Source organism: Prionailurus bengalensis, chromosome D4 (assembly GCF_016509475.1).
Source record: "Prionailurus bengalensis isolate Pbe53 chromosome D4, Fcat_Pben_1.1_paternal_pri, whole genome shotgun sequence".
NCBI classification, from domain to species: domain Eukaryota; kingdom Metazoa; phylum Chordata; class Mammalia; order Carnivora; family Felidae; genus Prionailurus; species Prionailurus bengalensis.
In genome coordinates this window covers 38,488,027-38,508,891 of record NC_057359.1, presented here as the reverse complement: position 1 = coordinate 38,508,891, position 20,865 = coordinate 38,488,027, and the positions used below count along the sequence as shown (strand labels likewise).

Below are 20,865 nucleotides of genomic sequence, written 5' to 3'. Positions count from 1 at the left end.
ATTTGGAGCAAGTGCTCTCTTGACGCTGAGATTTTCAGAATCCAACCTATGAACTTGTTTTGGTTATAGCTTCCTGCTGAAGAAATCACAGCCAGTTAGAGAATATGGGTGATGTTGAAATCATACTCCAAAGTCTTGTTTTCCTTTCCATGTGACTTATTTATTTATTTATTTATTTTTTTTCCTGTCAGGGCTCCGAGTTCTTAATTCAGCAGAACTCCCTGACCTCAACTGCTGAGTGCGTCATGCTCCAAAATATAACCAGCGAATCTTTTGAGAGGACTATTACTATAGCAAAAGGCAATTCTAGCCTAGGTAAGTCCCTTCCTTTCCACATATATCTTGCCTCTTCAACCCTCTTGCCAAAGATGAAATATCAAACATGGTTTCAGCATTGTTGGCTGCAGGTGATAAAAAAAGTGTTACAAATTTTCCTATAGTTTTTATGGTTTCTCTTTTTATGTACTCTTTATTTTTCCTGAAATGGTTAATAGGTTTGTTTACTTCAGACTAGCGTAAATCCCTCACTCTCTTAATTATTTAAGAGTATTCACGAGCATCATTTACTTTCAAGAACAGATATACGAACTGTTTGTGTATGAAACAGCAAATCAGAAAAGGAATTCTTAGAAAATGAAAAGTCAGCAATTTGGAATTTCAAATTCTTTGAAAAAGTAAATTATTAGTTTCTTTGAATGTTACCAGTTATGCATAAGTCAGTTTGTGTTTAATTTCTCTCATTCACTGAAATAAAGACTAAAAAGACAGCCAGGTGTGCCAGCACCAAACTATAAATGCAAGTTATTCAGTATTTCTTCCCAGGTGGCAGGGTTTTCGCGTCCTCTTTTACCCATAAAGGGTTGCATTTGGTGAACAGTCATAAAACTTTCTGAATCGGACAAAGAAGATTTCCTGTAGACATGCGGTCCCAATTACAGTAGCTAAAACCGTATGCAGGCAGAGCACAGGCTTTTGAGTTGATGACTCAGCTCTGTCCCTAGCGCTTGGTGCTGATAAATAGGATCATAAATTAGTTGCTCTGGATGCCCAGTCGTGGCCGAGACACTCTGTTTAGCTCCACATCAGAGGTGATGTTCTTCTGTCATGGGACCAGACAGTCTCCTCTGCATTGGTATCTTACGGAGGAGTATTGTTTCCTTGTTAAATCTGAGACTTGGTGGAGAAGCCAAACAGTGCTTACTTGCTGAGCGGGATTCCAGTCTCTGTCTCCAGGATGTTGTTCCATTCGGTGGCAGCCAGGTACTGCTAACAGCAGCTAAATGGAGAGTTATAGCAGAGAATTTCTCCGTAGTTACAATATTTCTTATATATTGTATTTGGTAGAGTAACATAGAACTTAAGCTACAGAGCTTCTTATTAATGTGTTAATTATGAGACAGATATTACGGGTATTTAAACGTGTCAGAAATATTACATCTGGTAATACAGGGTTTCTGAAAGCATGTTACTTTGGGTTTTTTTTTATGTTTTTTAATTTTATTTTATTTTAATTTTTATTACTTATTTATTTTGAGTTGAGAGAGAGAGGCAGAGAGAGAGAATCCCAAGGAGGCTCCGAACTATCAGCATGGAGCCCCACACGGGGCTCAAATTAACAAACTGTGAAATCATGACCTGAGCTGAAATCAAGGGTTGGACACTTAACTGACTGAGCCACCCAGGCGCACCGCCCCCCATTAATTTTTTTTTTTTTTTTGAGAGAGAGAGAGAGCTAGCAGGGAGGGGCACAGAGAGAGGGAGACAGAGGATCTGAAGCAGGCTCCACATGGACAGCAGAGAACCCACAATGTGGGGCTCAAACTCGTGAACCCTGGAATCATGACCTGAGCCGAAGTACAATGCTTAAATGAGTGAGCCGCCCAGACGCCCCTGGAAGGAAAGCATGTTACTTTGAATACTAGTTCTGTGGGATGTTCATAGGAGTGTAAATGGGCTACAAGTTTAGAGGTCTGGAATGTGATACACGTAAGGAGACAGATTTTTGTTTGCAAAAAATACTTCTTGGAATCTTCGGCACTCAGATGTGCACTGTGGATCTCTAAGAAGAGGTTATAGAATGCAGCATTTCTCACATTTCATTGGCCACAGAACCCGTTTTTTTGACTAGCTTGTAAGGCAGAGGTTTTACAAAGCCCATGTGAAAACCCCTATTCTAGTGTATTTATTTATTCAACTATCAAACACTTATTGTCTTCTGTATTCTCACCACCATGCATAGATAGCATGATTTAATCACTTTCTTCAAGGAACATGAGTTTTAGAGAGTAAGAAAATCAACATATAGAATCCTAAATGCATTAAAATACTCTACACGCTATGATAGATACTCATATAAAGAACATTTGAAAGCTTAACAGGAATAACTGATGCCTACTCTGAGTGTCGAGGAGTTTAGAAAGATTTCAAAGGGGAGATTTTTATCACATAACTGAGGGATGGGGAAAAATCGGAAGCTGCTAGAGCTGAGGCAGAGTGATGTGAAACATGACTGGTTTCTGTGGGGTGGATGAGGTGGGGTGTGACAGTGGGCAGAGTGAGAATTGAGCTGAAGAAATGATAGGTGGGATATGGTTGCTGGAGGGGTTCCTGTGCGGGACACAGGACGTCTGTCCTAACACCCTCCTGCTTTAGGTTCCTACCAGAGGTGGTTGCTAAGGGCATGAGGGACATGATCTGATTGCGTTTCAAGATCATTCTGGCACAGGCTGGTAGATTATATTGGAAGTAGTTGGGAGACTCTTGTAAGAACCATGGTGTGAGTATACCTGATTTTACAAACTGACCCCTTGGATTGCTTGCCTATTTTTAGTTTGCTGAGAGGATGTTGACTTTTGTCAAATATTTTTCTTCATCTGTTGAGACAATCATGTGGATTTTTTGCTTGCTCTATTTTAGTATGTCAGGCCATATCATTTTTTAGCGTCATACAGGATATACAGAATTGACCGTTTTAAATATTTTTAAGTGCGTATTTCTGTAACAATAAGTCCATTCACATAGTTGCACAGCTTGTCACTACCAGCCATCTCCAGTAGTTTTTCATCTTCTCAAACTGAAACTGTGTACTCATTAAATAATAAATACCCATTCTCCCTGTCCCCTGGCACCCATTCCGCTGTCTGTGTCTATATATATATTGACTGTCCTAAGAACCTCATGTAGATGGAATCATACAGTATTTGTCCCTTTGTGACTGGCTTACTTCTCTTAGCATAAGGTCTTCAAGATTCATTCATTCAAATCACATGTCAGAATTTCTTTTATTAGGTTTTTTAGGATTTCCTCCCTTCTTAAGACTAAGTAATAATGCCATTTTATATATAAGCACCACCTTCATTTATTGTTGGACACTTGGGTTGCTTCCACCTTGACTTTTAAGTTTAGATGTAAGAAATACACTAAGATGATGAAGCTCTTGGGGAAAAAAGCAGTGAAAGGTGAACTATCCTTGCGTTCTACCATATCGGGAAATCCCTTTAAAAACATTTTTTTTCACAGTTATTTATTTATTTATTTATTTTTTAAAATTTTTTTTTTCAACATTTATTTATTTTTGGGACAGAGAGAGACACAGCATGAACAGGGGAGGGGCAGAGAGAGAGAGGGAGACACAGATATGGAAACAGGCTCCAGGCTCTGAGCCATCAGCCCAGAGCCTGACGCGGGGCTCGAACTCCCGGACCGCGAGATCGTGACCTGGCTGAAGTCGGACGCTTAACTGACTGCGCCACCCAGGCGCCCCTACAGTTATTTATTTTTGAGGGAGCTAGACAGAACACGAGTGGGGGATAGGCAGAGAGAGGCTGGGACACAGAATGCAAAGCAGGCTCCAGACTCTGAGCTGTCAGCACAGAGCCCCACGCGGGGCTCGAACTCATGGACCACAGGATCATGCATGACCTGAGCCGAAGTCGGACGCTTCACCGACTGAGCCACCCAGGCGTCCCAGGAAATCCCATTAAACCTCAGTTGACTTTAAAATTAAATCGTAAGAGCTCTTTGCTGCATCTACTGTGAGAATGAAGACCCTTGTCAGTAATTAGACCGTCGACAGCGCAGAGAATGTTGACATCATTCTGAAGAGATGCACCGGTACAGTGGAGGTCCCCGGAGGAACTGTGTGGAAGGACTTCAGTCACATCAATATGGAAGTCAGTCTCTTGGAAGGAAAAAGAAGAGGCTCTGAGTTGACAAATGGTGGGGAAATAGAAATGAACTGGCTACCATTTGTACTATCTGTAGTCATGTGCAGAACGTGGTCAAGGGCGTTACGCTGGGCTTATTATAAGATGAGGTCTGTGTATGCTCATTTCCCCTTCAATGTTGTTATTCAGGAGAAGCCTTCTCCTGTTGAAATCTGAAATTTCTTGGGTGAAAAATACATCCACAGGGTTGGGTGAGGCCGGGTGTTGCTTGTTCAGTATCTCAAACCCAGAAAGATGAGTTAATTCTTGAAGGAAATGATGTTGAATTTGTATCAAACTCAGCTGCTTTGACTCAGCAAGCCGCAACAGCTAAAAACAAGGGTATTGGAAAATTTTGGGATGGCATCTATGTTTCTGAAAAAGGAACAGTCCAGCACGCTGATGAATAAGATCTAAGTCGTTCAGCTACAGAAACAGCAAGATGCCACATGATTTTTCTGATTTTTCAGCCTTCCTTGTGATATTTTAAAGAGGCAATAAAAGCTGCATTGATTTGGGGCTTTTTCTTAAAGTAAAAGAAAATAAGGTTAAATAAAAGCATAAGGGAGCCATTTCATTTGCTTTTGAGACTAAACCACTTACTTGTAAGTGGGAAATTATAGCACCATTAGTTTGCCAACTAATTTGTAATATAAAAGTATAAGTAACTTGTAGTTTTATTTCTCCAGTTCATTGACATCATTTCAAATAATTTATGTATGCAAAATGTTTTCAGGGCTTTGTTCCTGGATGTTACACTTCCTGGAACCCATTGAGGTTCCTCTAGCATTTTGGGGTTCAACTTCAGTATGCCAAAGAAAGAACATTTATCCATTACCTCATTTGACAGATGTTGGACATTCAGATTTTTATAGCATTTATAGTAAAGAAATGCAAAGGGATCACAAAAAAAGGACTATTTAAAATCTGTGTAAAACACTAAAATAATTAAATCATTCATTTAAGCTTTTAAAAAGTGTTGCCTTTACAATGTAAATTAACAAAAAAGTGTGTTTATGTTTTAAAAAACCTAAATAGAGAGGCTGGCTTTGTGCTGATAGGAGAGTATGCTCTGAAAGGGTCTATCACTGAACACATTTTCTTAGATTCATAGTCTCCCCTTAATTAACTGTGTAAGGTTGTTTGCACTTTCAGCCTTCTGGATAATTTGTTTCTTTCTCTAGTGATAACCAAAAGAAATTGTTAATAAATGACAGACTTCCATAAAAGCTGCCACATTCTGTTTGCTTTGATGTCATGAATCACTTCTTTTTTAACTTTGTTAAATTTAAGGGAGAAATGTTATATTCAGATACATACACATGCACATAATATCTTTGAAAAATCTAATCTTGATGATTTTTGATAAGGTTGTGGTCCATTGGCTAATTACATTGTATTAGGACTTGAAGGTAAAAAGAAAAGGTCAAAGGGTCAGATGGAAAGAAAGGTATTACCTTCTTTTCACTGATTAGGAACAGAAACATAGGCAGACTCAGAAATTTCTCTGAAAAGTATTCAGCAGTTGGAAGGTGGAGCCAGTACTCAAACCTTAGTCTGTCTCTGGTTTTCACGTACCATACATCACACTTTAGTGCTTGCGTTGCCCAAGGCTACATCAAGATGACTAGAATATGCTTTACTTTAAAGCTGAATTAAGGGGCACCTGGGTGGCTCAGTCAAGTTAAGTGTCTGACTTCAGCTCAGGTCATGATCTCATGATCTCCAGGTTTGTGAGTTTGAGCCCCACGTCAGGTTCTATGCTGTCAGCTCAGAGCCTGGAGCCTGCTTCCGATTCTGTCTCTCTCTCTCTGTCTCTCTCTCTCTGCCCTTCCCCCACTCAAGCTCTGTCTTTCTCTGTCTCTCAAAAAATAAATAAATGTTAAAAAAATTAATACATAAAGCTGAGATTTGCATTTAGCCTTTAGAGAGCAATATAGCTTTAGATTGGGCTAGAGATGCATTTACAATACATTTTTGTGAGTTTTCTTTTGCTTTTCTTTTGTACTTTTTTGAGAACTTTGTGCCAGGCACTTTGAAAGGTACTCCCCATGTTCTTCTCATATAATTCTTTAAACAACTCTAAAAGGAGATATTATTCCCATTTTACAGATGAGTAAAATGAGGCCAAGTGTGATGTTAAGTCAGCGCAAGGCCATACTGATTAGAAGTGGTGAAACTCAGATTTGGAATCAGTTCTCTGGTTCTACAGTGCGTGATTTGGGCTGTTCTATTATATTTCTTGCAGGAAAAACATTGAGAGATCTTAGAAGTTACAAGCAAAATCTCATTAGTGGATATTATATTATACAGAATTTCTTGAACCCCCAAAATTATCATCTAGTGAAAGGAAAGTATAAGCTGAGCAAATCGGTGCCAACTTCTTGGTTTATGTAGTTGATGTGACTGGGAAACCTTAATAGCTAGTAGCTGGTGGAATCGTGTGTTAAATGTACCATTAAAAGTGAATTCAGAGGTCATATTGACTGTAGCTCATGATTTGTCCAATGTCTGTGACTTGCTTTATTTTTTTTTAATTTCTTTAATGTTTATTTTTGAGAGAGAGAGAGAGAGAGAGAGAGAGACCGAGTGTGAGTGGGGGAGGGGCAGAGAGAGAGACACACACAGAGTCCGAAGCAGGCTCCAGGCTCCAAGCTGTCAGCACAGAGCCCAACACGGGCTCAAACCCACAAGTCGTGAGATCATGACCTGAGCCAAAGTCAGATGCTTAACCGACCGAGCCACCCAGGTGACCCAGTGACTTGCTTTATTTATACCGCACATGGTGGCAGTGAGAACAAGATGATGGGTTAGAGTCCTGGTCTGTACCACTGAGCTAAATTTTGTTTCATACTCTTGCCTTTTAATTTTAATTTTACCATAGTAGTTATGAGTAGCTAGAGTACCTATTGAAACATTCCAGACCCACCCCGTTTGCTTGTAAGAAACCCACTAGGGGTGAAACAGCATCCAAACTTGTTGCTTTATGGGAAGCAGGGGTGTTTCCTTGACAACAATACATTTAGAAATCATCAGTGTAAGTCTTAACAATATTTTAAATACATTTGATAATAGTTCATTTCTATCAGAAAACTGTAACTAGAGCTCAGATGTCCCATATCCAGGTATGAAATATCAAGTTGGAAACATTATAGTCAGGATTATTCTCAGAAAGGTATTCTCAGAAATCTAGTTTGGTATTATTAAAGTTAATATTTAGGGGTGCCTGGATGGCTCAGTTAGTTAAGCTTCCAACTTTGGCTCAGGTCATGGTCTCGCGGTTCGTGAGTTCAAGCCCTGCATCAGGCTCTGTGCTGACAGCTCAGAGCCTGGAGACTGCTTCGGATTCTGTGTCTCCCTCTCTCTCTGCCCTTCGCCTGCTCTCACTCTGTCTCTCTCAAAAATAAACATCAAAAATTTTTTTTAAAAATGTTAGTATTTAGGGGCGCCTGGGTGGCACAGTCGGTTAAGCGTCCGACTTCAGCCAGGTCACGATCTCGCAGTCCGTGGGTTCGAGCCCCGCGTCAGGCTCTGGGCTGATGGCTCAGAGCCTGGAGCCTGTTTCCGATTCTGTGCCTCCCTCTCTCTCTGCCCCTCCCCCGTTCATGCTCTGTCTCTCTCTGTCCCACAAATAATTAAACGTTGAAAAAAAAATTTAAAAAAAAGTTAGTATTTAGAAGAATTTCTTTATTTTTATATTAAAAACGAAACCTAAAGAGGAATTTGTGACTTCTCTCAAAGCAGGTTTTTGCAAACTACCCTTATAGAGTTGTACCTCTCCTTATATTATTTAATTATATGATCTTGTTTGGAAGGAACTTCTAGCACTTGGTTTTAAGTGAATTTACATTATTTTATGTAAAGTTTTAAACATAATTTCAAAAAGTTTTATATTTTTGGAGAAAGGGTAGGGTGAGAAGGGAACATAAATCCAGAGGGCGTTTGTTGAGAAACCCTTTTGGAGGAAGTGGTGTTGACGAGCAAGAAGGAATTAGCCGTACGGGAGCTTCGGGAAGAAGGTGTCAGGCCAACACGGAAGTGGGGAGAGACTAGGCGTATTTCTGAAGGCAGTCAACATAGTGGGAGGAGACGGAGCCCAGGGCATGGTGCTGAAGAAGGGCGCACGTCGGGAGGGCCAGGCCAGCAGTTCCCTATGGGTTGTGCCACTTAAGTGTGTTGTAGGTGTGTCCTGCACGACAGGACGCTGGTGAAGGATTGTGATGTGATTTGTCTTGTTTGAACGGTCGCTGTGTCTGCTGTGACAAGAGTGCAATGGGATGACCAGTTGAGAAGCTCTTTCAAAAGGTGGGGCAAGAAGTGCCAGCTTGGCGTGGGGTTGGCCTGGAAGCGGAGAAGGGTGAATGGATTTGCGATACATTTTGGAGACAGCGATGACAGGACGTGGTGAGGGATTAAATACAAGAGCTGAGAGAGAGGGGTAGGAATCGAGAACAACTCCAACATTTCTGCTTTGAGAAATGGAGAGTAGGGTACTGGTGCCATTGTCAAAAATGGGAAGAAATACGGGAAGTGGAAACTTGGAAGTTCAGTTTTGTATATCCCAAGGTTGTGTCTGCTGTTAGCCATCCAGGGAACATGTCCGGACGGCAATTAAATACCCAAATCTGGAGCTCATAGCACTTCAGACTTAGAGATAAAATGGGAAGAGATTAGGATTAAGTCCACATCACTTCAGTTAAACAGACCACTGTACATCAGTCAGTGAGGATAAGACTTGAAGAAAAGCTTCTTGGTGTTAGCTATCCTTTTTTTTAATCTCAAGAAATCAGCATAGCACTTGGCACATAGTAGGCATGTAGTAAATATATACTGAATGAATAAATGAACTAGAAATAATAATAATAAATAATAGCACAGAGTTTCTTAATTTACACAACTGATTTTCCCTTTGTAGTCTTGTTATCTGTTCTCTTATATGTCTAAGAAACGAACTGCTATAAAATTGATTTGTTTCTGTCAAAATATTTTCCTCAGGAGCGTTTTCTATTTCAGGGGCAACACATCAATAACCTGAGTTGTAGTCACTCCACAACGTAGACCTATTTCATCTCTGATATGTCTAACATAAAGTATCATTTTCTGGATATAATTTCACAACCATTTCAAAAAGTAAATTTTGTGTTAACATTTTTTTTCTTTCCTTTTGATTGTGTTTTATTGGATAAAAAAGTTACTCCTTTTATCTGTGAATCCATAGGGTATATTAAATTCAACTTAAAATGAATTTGAAGGTCAAGTATGTGATATAAATCTGTGCTTCCCCTTTACCATAGGGATGACAGTAAGTGCTAATAAAGATGGCTTGGGGATGATCGTTCGAAGTATCATTCACGGAGGTTCCATTAGTCGAGATGGCCGGATTGCCGTTGGGGACTGCATCTTGTCTATTAATGAAGAATCTACTATCAGTTTAACCAATGCCCAAGCGCGAGCAATGTTGAGAAGACACTCTCTCATCGGGCCTGACATTAAGTAAGTATCATTTGGACTCCAGTTTGGCTTGGGAAATTCAGGAAGTTCAATTCACGGATCATTTTTTTTTTTCAGTATGTACTTCTGTTTAATATGCTAAAATGATCACACATTTATTAAAAATAAATCACTCAGAAATTTGACTATTCCTGAATAGTTCTTGATTGTAGATATAGTTTCTTTAAGATGATACAGTGTTTAAATATTTGAAAAAAATTGCCTGCTGTGTTTAATTTTACTCTAATAATTCTGCAAGAACCTTAGGTCTCCGTGATATGAGCCATCTCTCATAGAACAGGATGTCCACTTAGGATCAGTATAAGGAACTGTGTGTGTACTACCTAATTGACCTATGCGAATCCTAGAACTAAGCTAGTTTTTCAGTGGTCGGTCATGGAAGAGACTATATAGAACAGTGTCAGTCTGACCCATAATTCACCCTTTGGTCAACTACCTCGTGATCCAAGAGAATTCACCAATCTGTTGGTATAGTCTGATTGTAGGTCATGTAGGCCATTTTGTCAGGAAGTGCTTAAAACTATCCCATAATCCCATATTGTGCTAAAAGCACATCATATATGTCGCTTGGTTTTTAAGTGACAAAACATTTCTTGAGCGAACATAAAAATCAGTTTATGACTCTGACACACCTCATCAGTGTAATAGCTTGGCTTTTCTTCTCTCGCATCAACTACTGAATATTTGTATTTAATGTATAAGGGATAAAATAGTAAAATAAGAGCACAGGGAAAGATGGTTTAGCTTACATTGAAGTAATGATTACCAGTATGGGAAACTTTGCTGTATTAATGTTATTTTACTGACTGCATTCTCTATTATTCTTGTGCAAAGTATATACTGCTAGAGCTTTGGTAAGAAAACTGTATTTACAATCTGTTTTTCATTCTGCCATCAGCAAATAGCAGAAAAATGTATACTGTCTGAAGTGGATTCTACTATCTTACACAAAAGAAGTATTACTTTTAGGCAGAATTTCAGTGATGGACTTTGTAAATTTGCATGCCCTTTTGACTTTTGTAATGGAATGGATCATCTCATCATGTGACAGTTCCTTAATTATCTGAATAATGTGAGTCCAAGAGAATACATTAAAAATGTCAGTGCCTCTAAGAAAAAAGAGAAACTTTAAGAGCTTTCTTCACCACTTATAGACCAGTGCCCATTCATCTAGCTTCAAAGATGAATGACATAGACCCACATGGAGACCCTTTTTTGCAAGGCTTTTAGCTTACATGGTTTAGATGGAGTATAAAACACACATGGCCTGGTAACTGATCATTTGATTTATTGTGTGATACGCACGTCTTATGCTCTAGGCACCAATGCAAGTCCCCTGCCCGGTTTTTGGCACTGAGGCCCGGAAACGGTGCCTGTGTCTAGTCTTCCCCCTCAGTTCAGATGTCCCGCAAAACTTACAAAGTGGCCGAAAAATAAGACGATTGTGACACTGTTTTGGCCTAACTTAGGCATCTAGGCCACTCTAGAAAAGTCTCAGGGTACTTTTTCAAGCTCCCAAAGTCATTTTTTCTCTTTTCCTCATTTCTGTTGCTACTGTCCTTTGCTTTGTTTGTTCTCCCACCTTCTGATTCAGCACCAGAATGGACCCATTCATGCTGACAGCAGCTTCATGAGGGCCTTGAAGATATCTAAAGAGAGAGCCTCATGAATTACTGCTTTAGGATCCCAGGAGTCAGAACATATCGTAAAGAATAAGAAAAGTCCTGCATCTTCCCCTCCTCTGAAGCCCAGTCAATCCATTTCTTTCTCACATGGTCAGGTGTGTGGGGATGTACACAGGCAGAAACACGCGAAACACATTGATTTCTTCTCAAGTGTCCTGGTAAGGCTGTGATTCAGATGGGTTTGATTTGACTCACTGGGTAAATGGTAGAAAGAAATTAGAATCACATAATCCTTTTTCAGAAAAAGCGTGTTAAATGATCAACACAAATAGCCATTTAGATTGACCAGGGCTGAGCAACGTGTTCCGTGCATTTTGCGTGAAGTGTTTTGGCCCCGTCCCCTTCTTATCACTTGCTTTTATGAAGCAACGGTTTAGAATTACCTTAAAAGCTCTGTGAATAATCCTCCTAAAAAGAAAGTCTAGTCCTTCCACTACTCTGAATGGAACCATAACGTTGCCCCTGGCCAGTTAAGCTTTGCTGTCATTGCTCGATGTAGGTTCCATCCACGTCTCTTCCTCTTTATTTCTGGTTATGAGCCTAGCTTGATGTGGGATAGGAGTGGAGGGAGTGTACTGGGGGGACTTAGAAAATAAGAGGCTCTAAATGGTTCAGTTACATAACTGCCGGGTTTTAGGAAAATCATTGCTTATTGAAGATAATGTACCGAATTTCTTTTTTGCTGTTTACGATAGATAGCTGGGAACTTGGTGTGTGTGCGTTCATGCGTGCCTGGGTAGATAATGTGAGTTTCAAGAGTTCAAGAACAGCCAGTTTAAGTTCCAGGTTTCATTATTTTCTATGGAAAACCAGATGTGAAGCCTCACCAGAATGCACTGTTTCACTTCTCACTCCACCTTGCCAGGAGCTCTTATATTTCTATAATAATAGCCAGGGTTTTGTGCTTAGCAGCAGCTGCTTCTAACATCTGCCAGATAATTACCGAGCTGAATCAGAATTCACCTGCCTTAACCCAAAGTGTGGGATGAATTCCTGATCAAGGAATAAAAGATTGATTGCAGTTATATTTTTCCATGCTTGTTAATAATCACTGCTATAGACACCAGTGAAGAGCAGATGCTTTTCTGGGGGAGGTGTAGATGGGGAGGGAGGTGGAAAGGGGAAAAAAAAACAACCAGGAGCACCCACTTTTAACTACATATGTATGCATCTCACATTCAGCACAAGACATTGACATTTGTTAACACCATTGTAAAAAGATGCCGCGGCGTATGCTTCACATTCTAGATTTTCTACAGCACCTGCTGATGATCGAGCCCCCTTTTATGTGTGAGTATCGGTGATTCAAAAGCTCATTATGGCTGTGTGTTACAACTTGTCTGTGAAAACCATTTCATGCTTTTATAACTTCCCAGTGCAGGGATACATCCAGATAATAGATTCAGTGTATACATTTTGCACCCCCCCCATTTATTTCAGAACATAAATCCCAAAAGAACTATGAGATTGTTACATTTTCACATTGCACTGCTGATTGTGAACTCATTTGAAAATCACATTTTCCAACTACTAAGCTACCAGGCTCTTTGTCAGGGAATGTCTGCATGTGCAGACGCGGTCTCGGGATTAATAGCCGTATCACATTTCGGCGTTCCTAATGCTATTCTTTTTTCTTCCACCCCATTTGTAACCAAAGATTAGTTTACATTTAAGAATTTTTAATACAACTGTCAAATAAGCTGTTGCGGTGTGTTTATTTTTGGTGCTCTGGCGATTTGGAGGTTTTGTGTGCTGTATGACCAGGCATGTGTTAGAATTGCTTTGCATGTGCTGTTGCATTGTGGGCCTCTTGTTCTGGTGTCCTTGCTGTCTGTGGGCTAACTACTTATGAAAACTGACTTCTTTTCCATTTCTCACTGCCATCTAACGTATCAGAAAAATATTTGTAAAACTCCCTGTCCCCTAGCCTTGGTAAAAGAAAAAAACCATTTGGGACGAACACGGAGGAAAATTCATTTTCAGCGTTGTTAGGGGTAGAAACCTTTTTTCCTTCTCGAAACATTTTAAAAAAATCAATATTTTGAACTGATTATTATTATTTTTGCTATTGTGTTCCAGCTCCCCCCTCAACTCCTGACTTTTATTTATTTATAAAAGTCTTTTTATGTGTTTTATCTTTTATTTTTATGTTTTTATTTATATGTTTTACCTGACTTTTATTTATATGTTTTACCTTTACTGAGTCTTCAGAAATAATGCCAGTTTTCTTGAATGGGCTTTTTAGTTTTAGGTTTGTCTTTACTTGTCTTCGTGTAAAATAGAATCAATCTTCCTGACATAATGTGTTACACATTTTTTACTCATTATTTTTGAAGGGATAAATTCAAGTTTATTATTCCATATATTTTTAACACCATGGAGAAGGTGTTTTTATAGATGAATAAATTAGCTAGAGCCAGAATTAGAATGTGACTCTGTCTCCCAGTGTACTCCTGAACCCTCTCAACTGTGCTGCTTCATTTTTTGATCCTTGCGGTAAAAGTGTCATGAGGAGACTCCCAAGGGTCCACGGAGTCGGCCAGAGCGATCAGGTGCGACCAGGCTAGCTGATGCCCTGGTACAGCACTGCGTTACATTTGTTTTATGCTTCTCGGGTTACAACAGCCTCATAAAAAGTGACGTCCTTTTCGTGATTGAGGATATAGGGATTTGGTGGTGGTGATTTACCCTCCCATTACACTCTTGATGAGCAACAGAGCTGTGTCTTCTGACTCCAAATTTAAGTGACCTCACAAGAGTGAATGCTTTTTATGGAATAACCAATATGTCTGGAATTACATATCCTCCTCACTCAGTAAATTATGCCAGTGGTATAATTCTTATTTTATTATGGCATAAAAGACAGTCCTTTTATCCTTGCCCTCCATTGCTAAGGTTTTATGTACTTATTGTCTTCATGGGTAAGTTATGGATAGCTGGCTTAATAGTCTTCATGATTTTTATATTGTGCAATTTTGATACATACTTCTTCTTTTAGTTGCACAAGGTGCTGAACCAACTTCAAATTGAGTGTTTCTCTTACCTAACTGTTCCTTAATTTGAAGATCTCGGGACTACCTCCTTGAACAATCAGTTCTGTAGCCTTTGTATCAGTCAGTTCTGTAGCCTTATAGGGTAGCAGTAAACTTGAACTTCTAAATATCAGTTTCTAAACATTATAGCTGTAGTCAGCATCTTGCTTCATGCCCTCCATATTGTAGGCAGTCAGCCAGTATTTGTTGAATTAGTAAGTGACCATTCAAGGGCAAATATCAGGCTTTTCTCTAAAACCAAAATAGCTTATTAGGGAGTTGCTACAAATTAGGAAGAGAATCTTCCCATAAATTTGTGATAGTTTAACTTCAGACTTTCGGGTTCATAACTTAATAGAGCTAACATATAATTATTATAATGCTTATCAGTGCCTAAAATTAATTATATATTATGGATGAATATAAAATAATTTGGGGTAAGTAGTGTTTTAGTAGAGCATGCCTGATTTTTGTCTGCTAAGGAACCCAGAAATCTTTGGATGAAATCAGTGTTATTGCTGTTAGTTATGTTTCTAAGGATTAGTAGATCTTTCTAAAAATTGCTGTTACTCTTCTCATTCAGAAATGAAAATAGCGCTGCTTTCCTCCCTCACATAATTATTAGTAAGCATATAGTTTATCAGCAGTTTAAAGTTTAATTGTCGCTTGACATTTAAAGTAAAAAAAAAAAAAGGAAACTTTAGGTGCAGCTGGGTAGCTGAGTCAGTTAATTGTTCAACTCTTGATTTCGGCTCAGGCTCAGGTTATGGTCTCATATCCTGAGATCGAGCCCCACTGAGTGTGGAACCTGCATGAGATGCTCTCTCTCTTTCTCTGTCTCTGTCTCTCTCTCTCTCTTTCTCTCTCTAAAAAAACAAAAATGTAAACCTTAACCTGTTATTTTTGCTTATAGGATGCTTTATCTTTTCCAAGTTTGGATTCTCTGCTGAATAAGCTGTTAAATGAAAACGTGAAAAAATAGGGATGAAGGGACAATATAATTTTATTTCTATATTTCGGAAACTTTGCCTGTTAGGCAAAAAACTTTGCTTCCTTTTTTTTCCCCCTGGATTGTGTTCTGTTTCAGAATTACTTATGTGCCTGCAGAACATTTGGAAGAGTTCAAAATAAATTTGGGGCAACAATCTGGAGGAATAATGGCACTGGATATATTTTCTTCATATACTGGCAGGTGAGTGAAGCTGTAAGTTGGCTGCAATGAGTGACTGATACAGAAAGCTAGAAAGACTTTAGGAGCCAGAGTCAGGGAGGACTAGCAGTGAAAAAGAATGGATTCCTTTTCTCTCTTCTAAGATTTTAAAAATACTCAGCCCCCATTACTTAAGAAATTATCATATAGTGTGGAAAATATATGACAGTTCAAATCGAGAAATTAAAATCGTCTTTAGTTGCACCACTCAGTATGGTGCTTTTAACAGACTGGGTTTTGGGAATTTACCCCAGATTTCAGTATTATTTCACTGATTCCCTGGAGCCTACAGTTCGTATGGTATTGTATCATGGTTTTTCCTCTTTCATAAATGTTTTCAAACACATTCAGAAATTATACTTAGTTTTTTATTAACATACATACCAATTCAGAAACATTTTTAATGATTATTTCTTACTCTTTTGGAGTGTTGTGAACTGAACATCTTTGTATATATGCATGTTAGGCAACAGTGTATGGCTTTTTGAAGGCTTTTGACATGTAATTTATTAAGAACCTTTAACACAGAGAAAGGTTTTTTTATCTCCCCTAAGAATGTCAGAAAGTAAATTTTGCTGCTGCTGCTGACTGAGTTCAACACAGGAAGAGAAATGTTGTCAAATTGCTTTTCCATGAAGAATGAACCATTTTACACTCTCAACCCCAGGCCTGTTTTTTCAGTTGCGTTAACAACTGAGTACCAGATTTCCCTTTAAGTATGGCAGAGAAGTGATGGCTCTGCAAACATCCTGGAGTGTTCTCACAAGAGTTCTGCCATTCCATAGAGGATGTCAGAACATCCCGGAACACCCGGGTGTCCAGTGACCGTGCAGGTATCTTGATACGGCATCACGGTTTCCTCTGCGACGTGCTCACGACTGGAGTACTACAGAAAGCATTAGGGAAGGGAAAGGTATTTTATGAGCTAATGAGGAGGCGGAATGTCATAGGCCTTGGGGCCTCATGAATTTTATGGGAAAAGGAGTATTCACTCCACCCTGTGCACAGTTCAGCCATACCCCTCTCTAGAATTTGTCTCATGGTTAATGGCATTAATTGATTATAGCTTCCTGTCAAAATGGTAAAGCAATAATTCCAGTATCCCCCTAAAATATTATTTCGAATAGTTTAAAGACTATGCCAAGGTAACATCATATTCCTATTAAGTTCTGAGGCCTCACAAGCTCTCAAAAGTCATTAGAGAAACAGCCACTTTCAGCGCTGTGTGCTCCCTCCCAGCACATTGACCTGGATTGTCCAGTGCTGTGACTACTTGCTTCATTGCAGAGAGAGTATATTTGCTGTTAGTACAAGGGCCCTCAAAACAAAACAGCCTGCATTTTGTAGAAAAGGAATCTGCACCAGAGAGGATAAGTAACTTGTCCAAGTTCCGTAGCTACTAATTGGCAGAGCCAAGATTAGAATATCAACAGTCAGGCCCTATGTTCTTAACTGTTGGACTCGAAGAGAGAATTGCACAAGCCCAGTATAAAAATATGGGGCAGTATAGCATGGAGGTTAGAGCTCAGGTTTTATAATAAGATGGCCTCAGTTCATACCTTACCTCTGTTACTTTACTGTGTGACCTTGTGCCAATTTCCCAAATCTGAATGCAGATGTACAAAGAGTTGTTATACTTGATAGAAATGTCATTGGTAGTGGCCAAACACAGGTGCAAAGAAGTCTAATTCATTCTTAGCCAAGTGAGTTCAGGAGAAGAGAACTGGTCCATTCTGTTCTCTGGAGCACACGGCACTTGATTCCTGTAAACCACATTCTAAGATGGATAAGGAATGAATGAACAGCACATTTATAGGAGCTTATCTGGGTTGATGAAAGGATTCTAGGATTATAGAATCATTTGAAGAAAATGGAGTTTTTGTATCAGAGGATTCGGGATATTAGTCTTACAGCTAAAAAGGTAGGAACATGAGGTTAGTGTATTTGAGAGGGTGTCTGTGTAGCTCCCTGAGCTTGGGCTTGATGGGTAAGAACTTCTCCCATCCCCATGGCTGTCACTGAATATTTCAGTAACTCATTTTAAGTTCTTATTATTGTCTGCGTTCCATACCGGCTTCTCTGCCATCTTCCCTCCAGCTGTATTTCCTGAGGGTTAGCCTAGTTTTCACCTGTCTACCCTGTATCTTCAGGAGTACGGTTTCCCTCAGTCTCTCTAGTCCTCAGTCTGCTTCTCAAACATCCTTCTTAAATCCCCTTTTTGGACCCATTCCCATCAGTCTTGTCCCACTGTCAAGCTTAGGCTCCTGGGTCCCAGCCTCATTCAGAACCTTGTTACCTCAATTTGCACAGGAAGGGAATTCAAACATACGACAATGGGTAGGACAGATAGGCAGATTTCCTCTTCACATGAAAACAAAAATCTAACATTTAGGTCAAAGGAAGAATGAGACATTCAAGGAGAGCTTGGACAGTTGCTTTCCAAAGATGTTGTGAAACAGATTCAAACACAGATGGATTATTGGGTTTGGGTTATATGACTTCTGATCTCAGAGTCTAAAGGTTATACATTTTGACAGAGTTGAGTATTCATATCACTGGAGAATAGACATAATTTGTGCATGCACTTTCTTTAGATTATTCAGCTTCTATAAAAGTCAACTGGAAACATTTATTAAATTAGAATTTTTATAGCCTTCTCTGCTTTCAAAAGAATGTGTTCACATATGTCTTTAGAAATCCAATTTTTACTAACAGTGTAAGGACACACTATAATCGATTTAATCATTCTCTCTTGCTCTTACAATGTATTGATGCAAAGTATACCTTTCGAAAAACAAAGTATGTATCGATATGGTTTATTTACAGTTTAATTTAAAATTAGTTAACAGTTGGAACACATTTTTTTATGTGCCTGGCATTTGGCAAAATCTGAATTCCTAAAGAAATTGAAAAGTGGCCTTGAATACAGGTACATTGTACACTGCTTTCTGTGAGGAGTATTCTGTGCATGACCCCTCTGGGTGGGCTGAAGCTGGACCTAAAGCCTCTTCTGTCTTCCTTGAAGGGAAAGCTTTGGTCTGTCCTTAGGAGGCGGAGATGCTAATTTTCTGTCTTGTGGATAAGTTCTTTCAAGAACGGAATCAATCAGGACCATACAAGTTTATAACCCACATGGTGCTTCTATCTCTTATATCTTTAGTTTAAGAAATATTTGTTGAGGGGCGCCTGGGTGACTCAGTCAGTTAAGCTTCCAACTTCAGCTCAGGTCATGATCTCACAGTCTGTGGCTTTGAGCCCCGCATCAGTCTCTGTGCTGACAGACGGGAGCCTAGAGCTTGCTTCCCTCTCTCTTTGCCCCTCCCCCACTCCCCCCCCCAAATAAATAAACATGAAAAAAAATTTAAAAAAGAGAAATACTTGTTGAATGTTTTTCTTTAAAGTTCTTGCATTTATCCCTTTCTTGTTCCTTTCCCATATTTCCTTGGGAAAGAGACAGACTAGCTAAGAATCTTAGTGTTCAGCTATATCTCCAGACTAAGTTGTGGTAGATTGATTCTAATATAAGGTTTTCATTTTGTTTCATTAGGTTTTTCTTTTCCCCTTAATGTAAAATTGGCCAAGTATGTAAAAATACAAGGTAGCTCTGCATTTTTAGCCAAATAAATAATACGGTATATATAAGACAAACTTGCATAGTTTTACTAGGATTTGGGAGTACTCACTATGTAAATTTTTAACAGAGACATTCCAGAACTACCAGAGCGAGAAGAAGGAGAGGGAGAAGAAAGTGAGCTTCAAAATGCAGCATACAGTAATTGGAATCAGCCCAGACGGTAAGGACTATTTCTGTCTTCTGCCTACTCAGTGTTTAAAGATAGGGAGGTGTGGTTTCAAGTACTGGATTACAACTTGCTGCTGTGACATCAAGCAAGGTGTTTTAATATCCCTTACCCTCCGTTTCTTCATGTGTGCAGTGGAGAAGATAATGCGTTACTCCACGGGGTTGAAACTAACATGTATACAAAGGTTTGGCACGTAGTAGGGGTAAAATGTGGTTGACTAGAGAAAATTATGCACAGGTAGATAGAATGCATAATATTTTCTATAGAGTTTGATCTTAGGTATACCACCAAATGTTAATTTAAATTTTCTTTAGCATTTATAGCATATATATTCAAAACGTGTGTGTGTGTGTGTGTGTGCGCGCGCGCGCGTGTGTGTAAGCATCTTGTTATCACAGGCTGTAGTTATTTTAACCCATGCTCTGTCTGGAGCCAATTTCATATATAGAAAAGATAACTTTCCTAAGTATGTTCTTATATATCCCTATGCATCACTAAGGCATATTTTTGTATTCATGCTGAGTAAAATCAAATTCAGTTTCATAGGAATTTATTGAGCTCTGATTATGGATGCACATGTTTTTGTAAATAACAGGGAAGTATAAGACAGAAATCCTACCTTCAAGGAAGTATAATATACTTGGATAGACAAGATATAGAGACACACAAAATAATTAAGGAAAAAAATGTAAGGTATTTTGCATTAAGTATAAAATAGAAGTAGTCATGGATCGTCCCTATAAACAGATCTACAAGTGACCATCATAATGGTTTCTTGCACTTATTTAGTAAACACTTAATATTTATTCTACACTGAATAAATAAAATACTCTGAAGAGAAAAATTTCTACTATTCAGGGATGTAATACAGTTTGATGATTTTCCTTGCTTACATTTAAACATTTCTGGTTGAGTCATATTCAAAATGTAGGAAACATTTTATATTGCTTTCACAAAAATCAGTAAGCATTTCTAGCCATTTAAAATGACTTTTTGAGAGGCTCCTGGGTGGCTCAGTTGGTTAAGCATCCAATTTCAGCTCAGGTCATGATCTCATCGTTCATGGGTTTGAGCCCCGCCTCAGGCTCTGTCCTGACAGCTGGGGGCCTGGAGCCTGCTTTGGATTCTGTGTCTCCCCCTCTCTCTGCCCCTCCCCCTTCATGCTGTGTCTCTGTCTCTCTCTCTGTCTCTTTCTCTCCCTCTCTGTCTCAAAAATAAACACTAAAAAAAATAAAATAACTTTTTGATTGGAATTCTTGTAAAGCTATTTAGGCTGCTTAAAGAAATCAAGGTCTTTCTGAATCATTCTCACACTCAGACCAAAATATAAATGCTAGATCTGTGGCAGAAAATAGATTATGGTGTTTCTTGTTTATATGAAGATAAAGGCAAAAGTAAGTTAGATGAAATTATTTTGTA

The 20,865-nt window shown here is 39.0% G+C and overlaps 1 protein-coding gene across 20 annotated transcripts in view; it reads left to right on the top strand.

The window, feature by feature from the left end:
- The window catches only part of MPDZ (multiple PDZ domain crumbs cell polarity complex component), a 162,605-nt gene that overhangs the window by 91,787 nt on the left and 49,953 nt on the right, over window positions 1-20,865 (top strand). For all 20 annotated transcript variants that reach the window (XM_043566176.1, XM_043566183.1, XM_043566172.1 and 17 more), the window contains 4 exons: window positions 192-315; window positions 9,500-9,698; window positions 15,521-15,625; window positions 19,345-19,437. In XM_043566176.1, coding sequence (XP_043422111.1) covers window positions 192-315; window positions 9,500-9,698; window positions 15,521-15,625; window positions 19,345-19,437 — 521 coding nt within the window. The remainder of the gene's footprint in view (window positions 1-191; window positions 316-9,499; window positions 9,699-15,520; window positions 15,626-19,344; window positions 19,438-20,865) is intronic.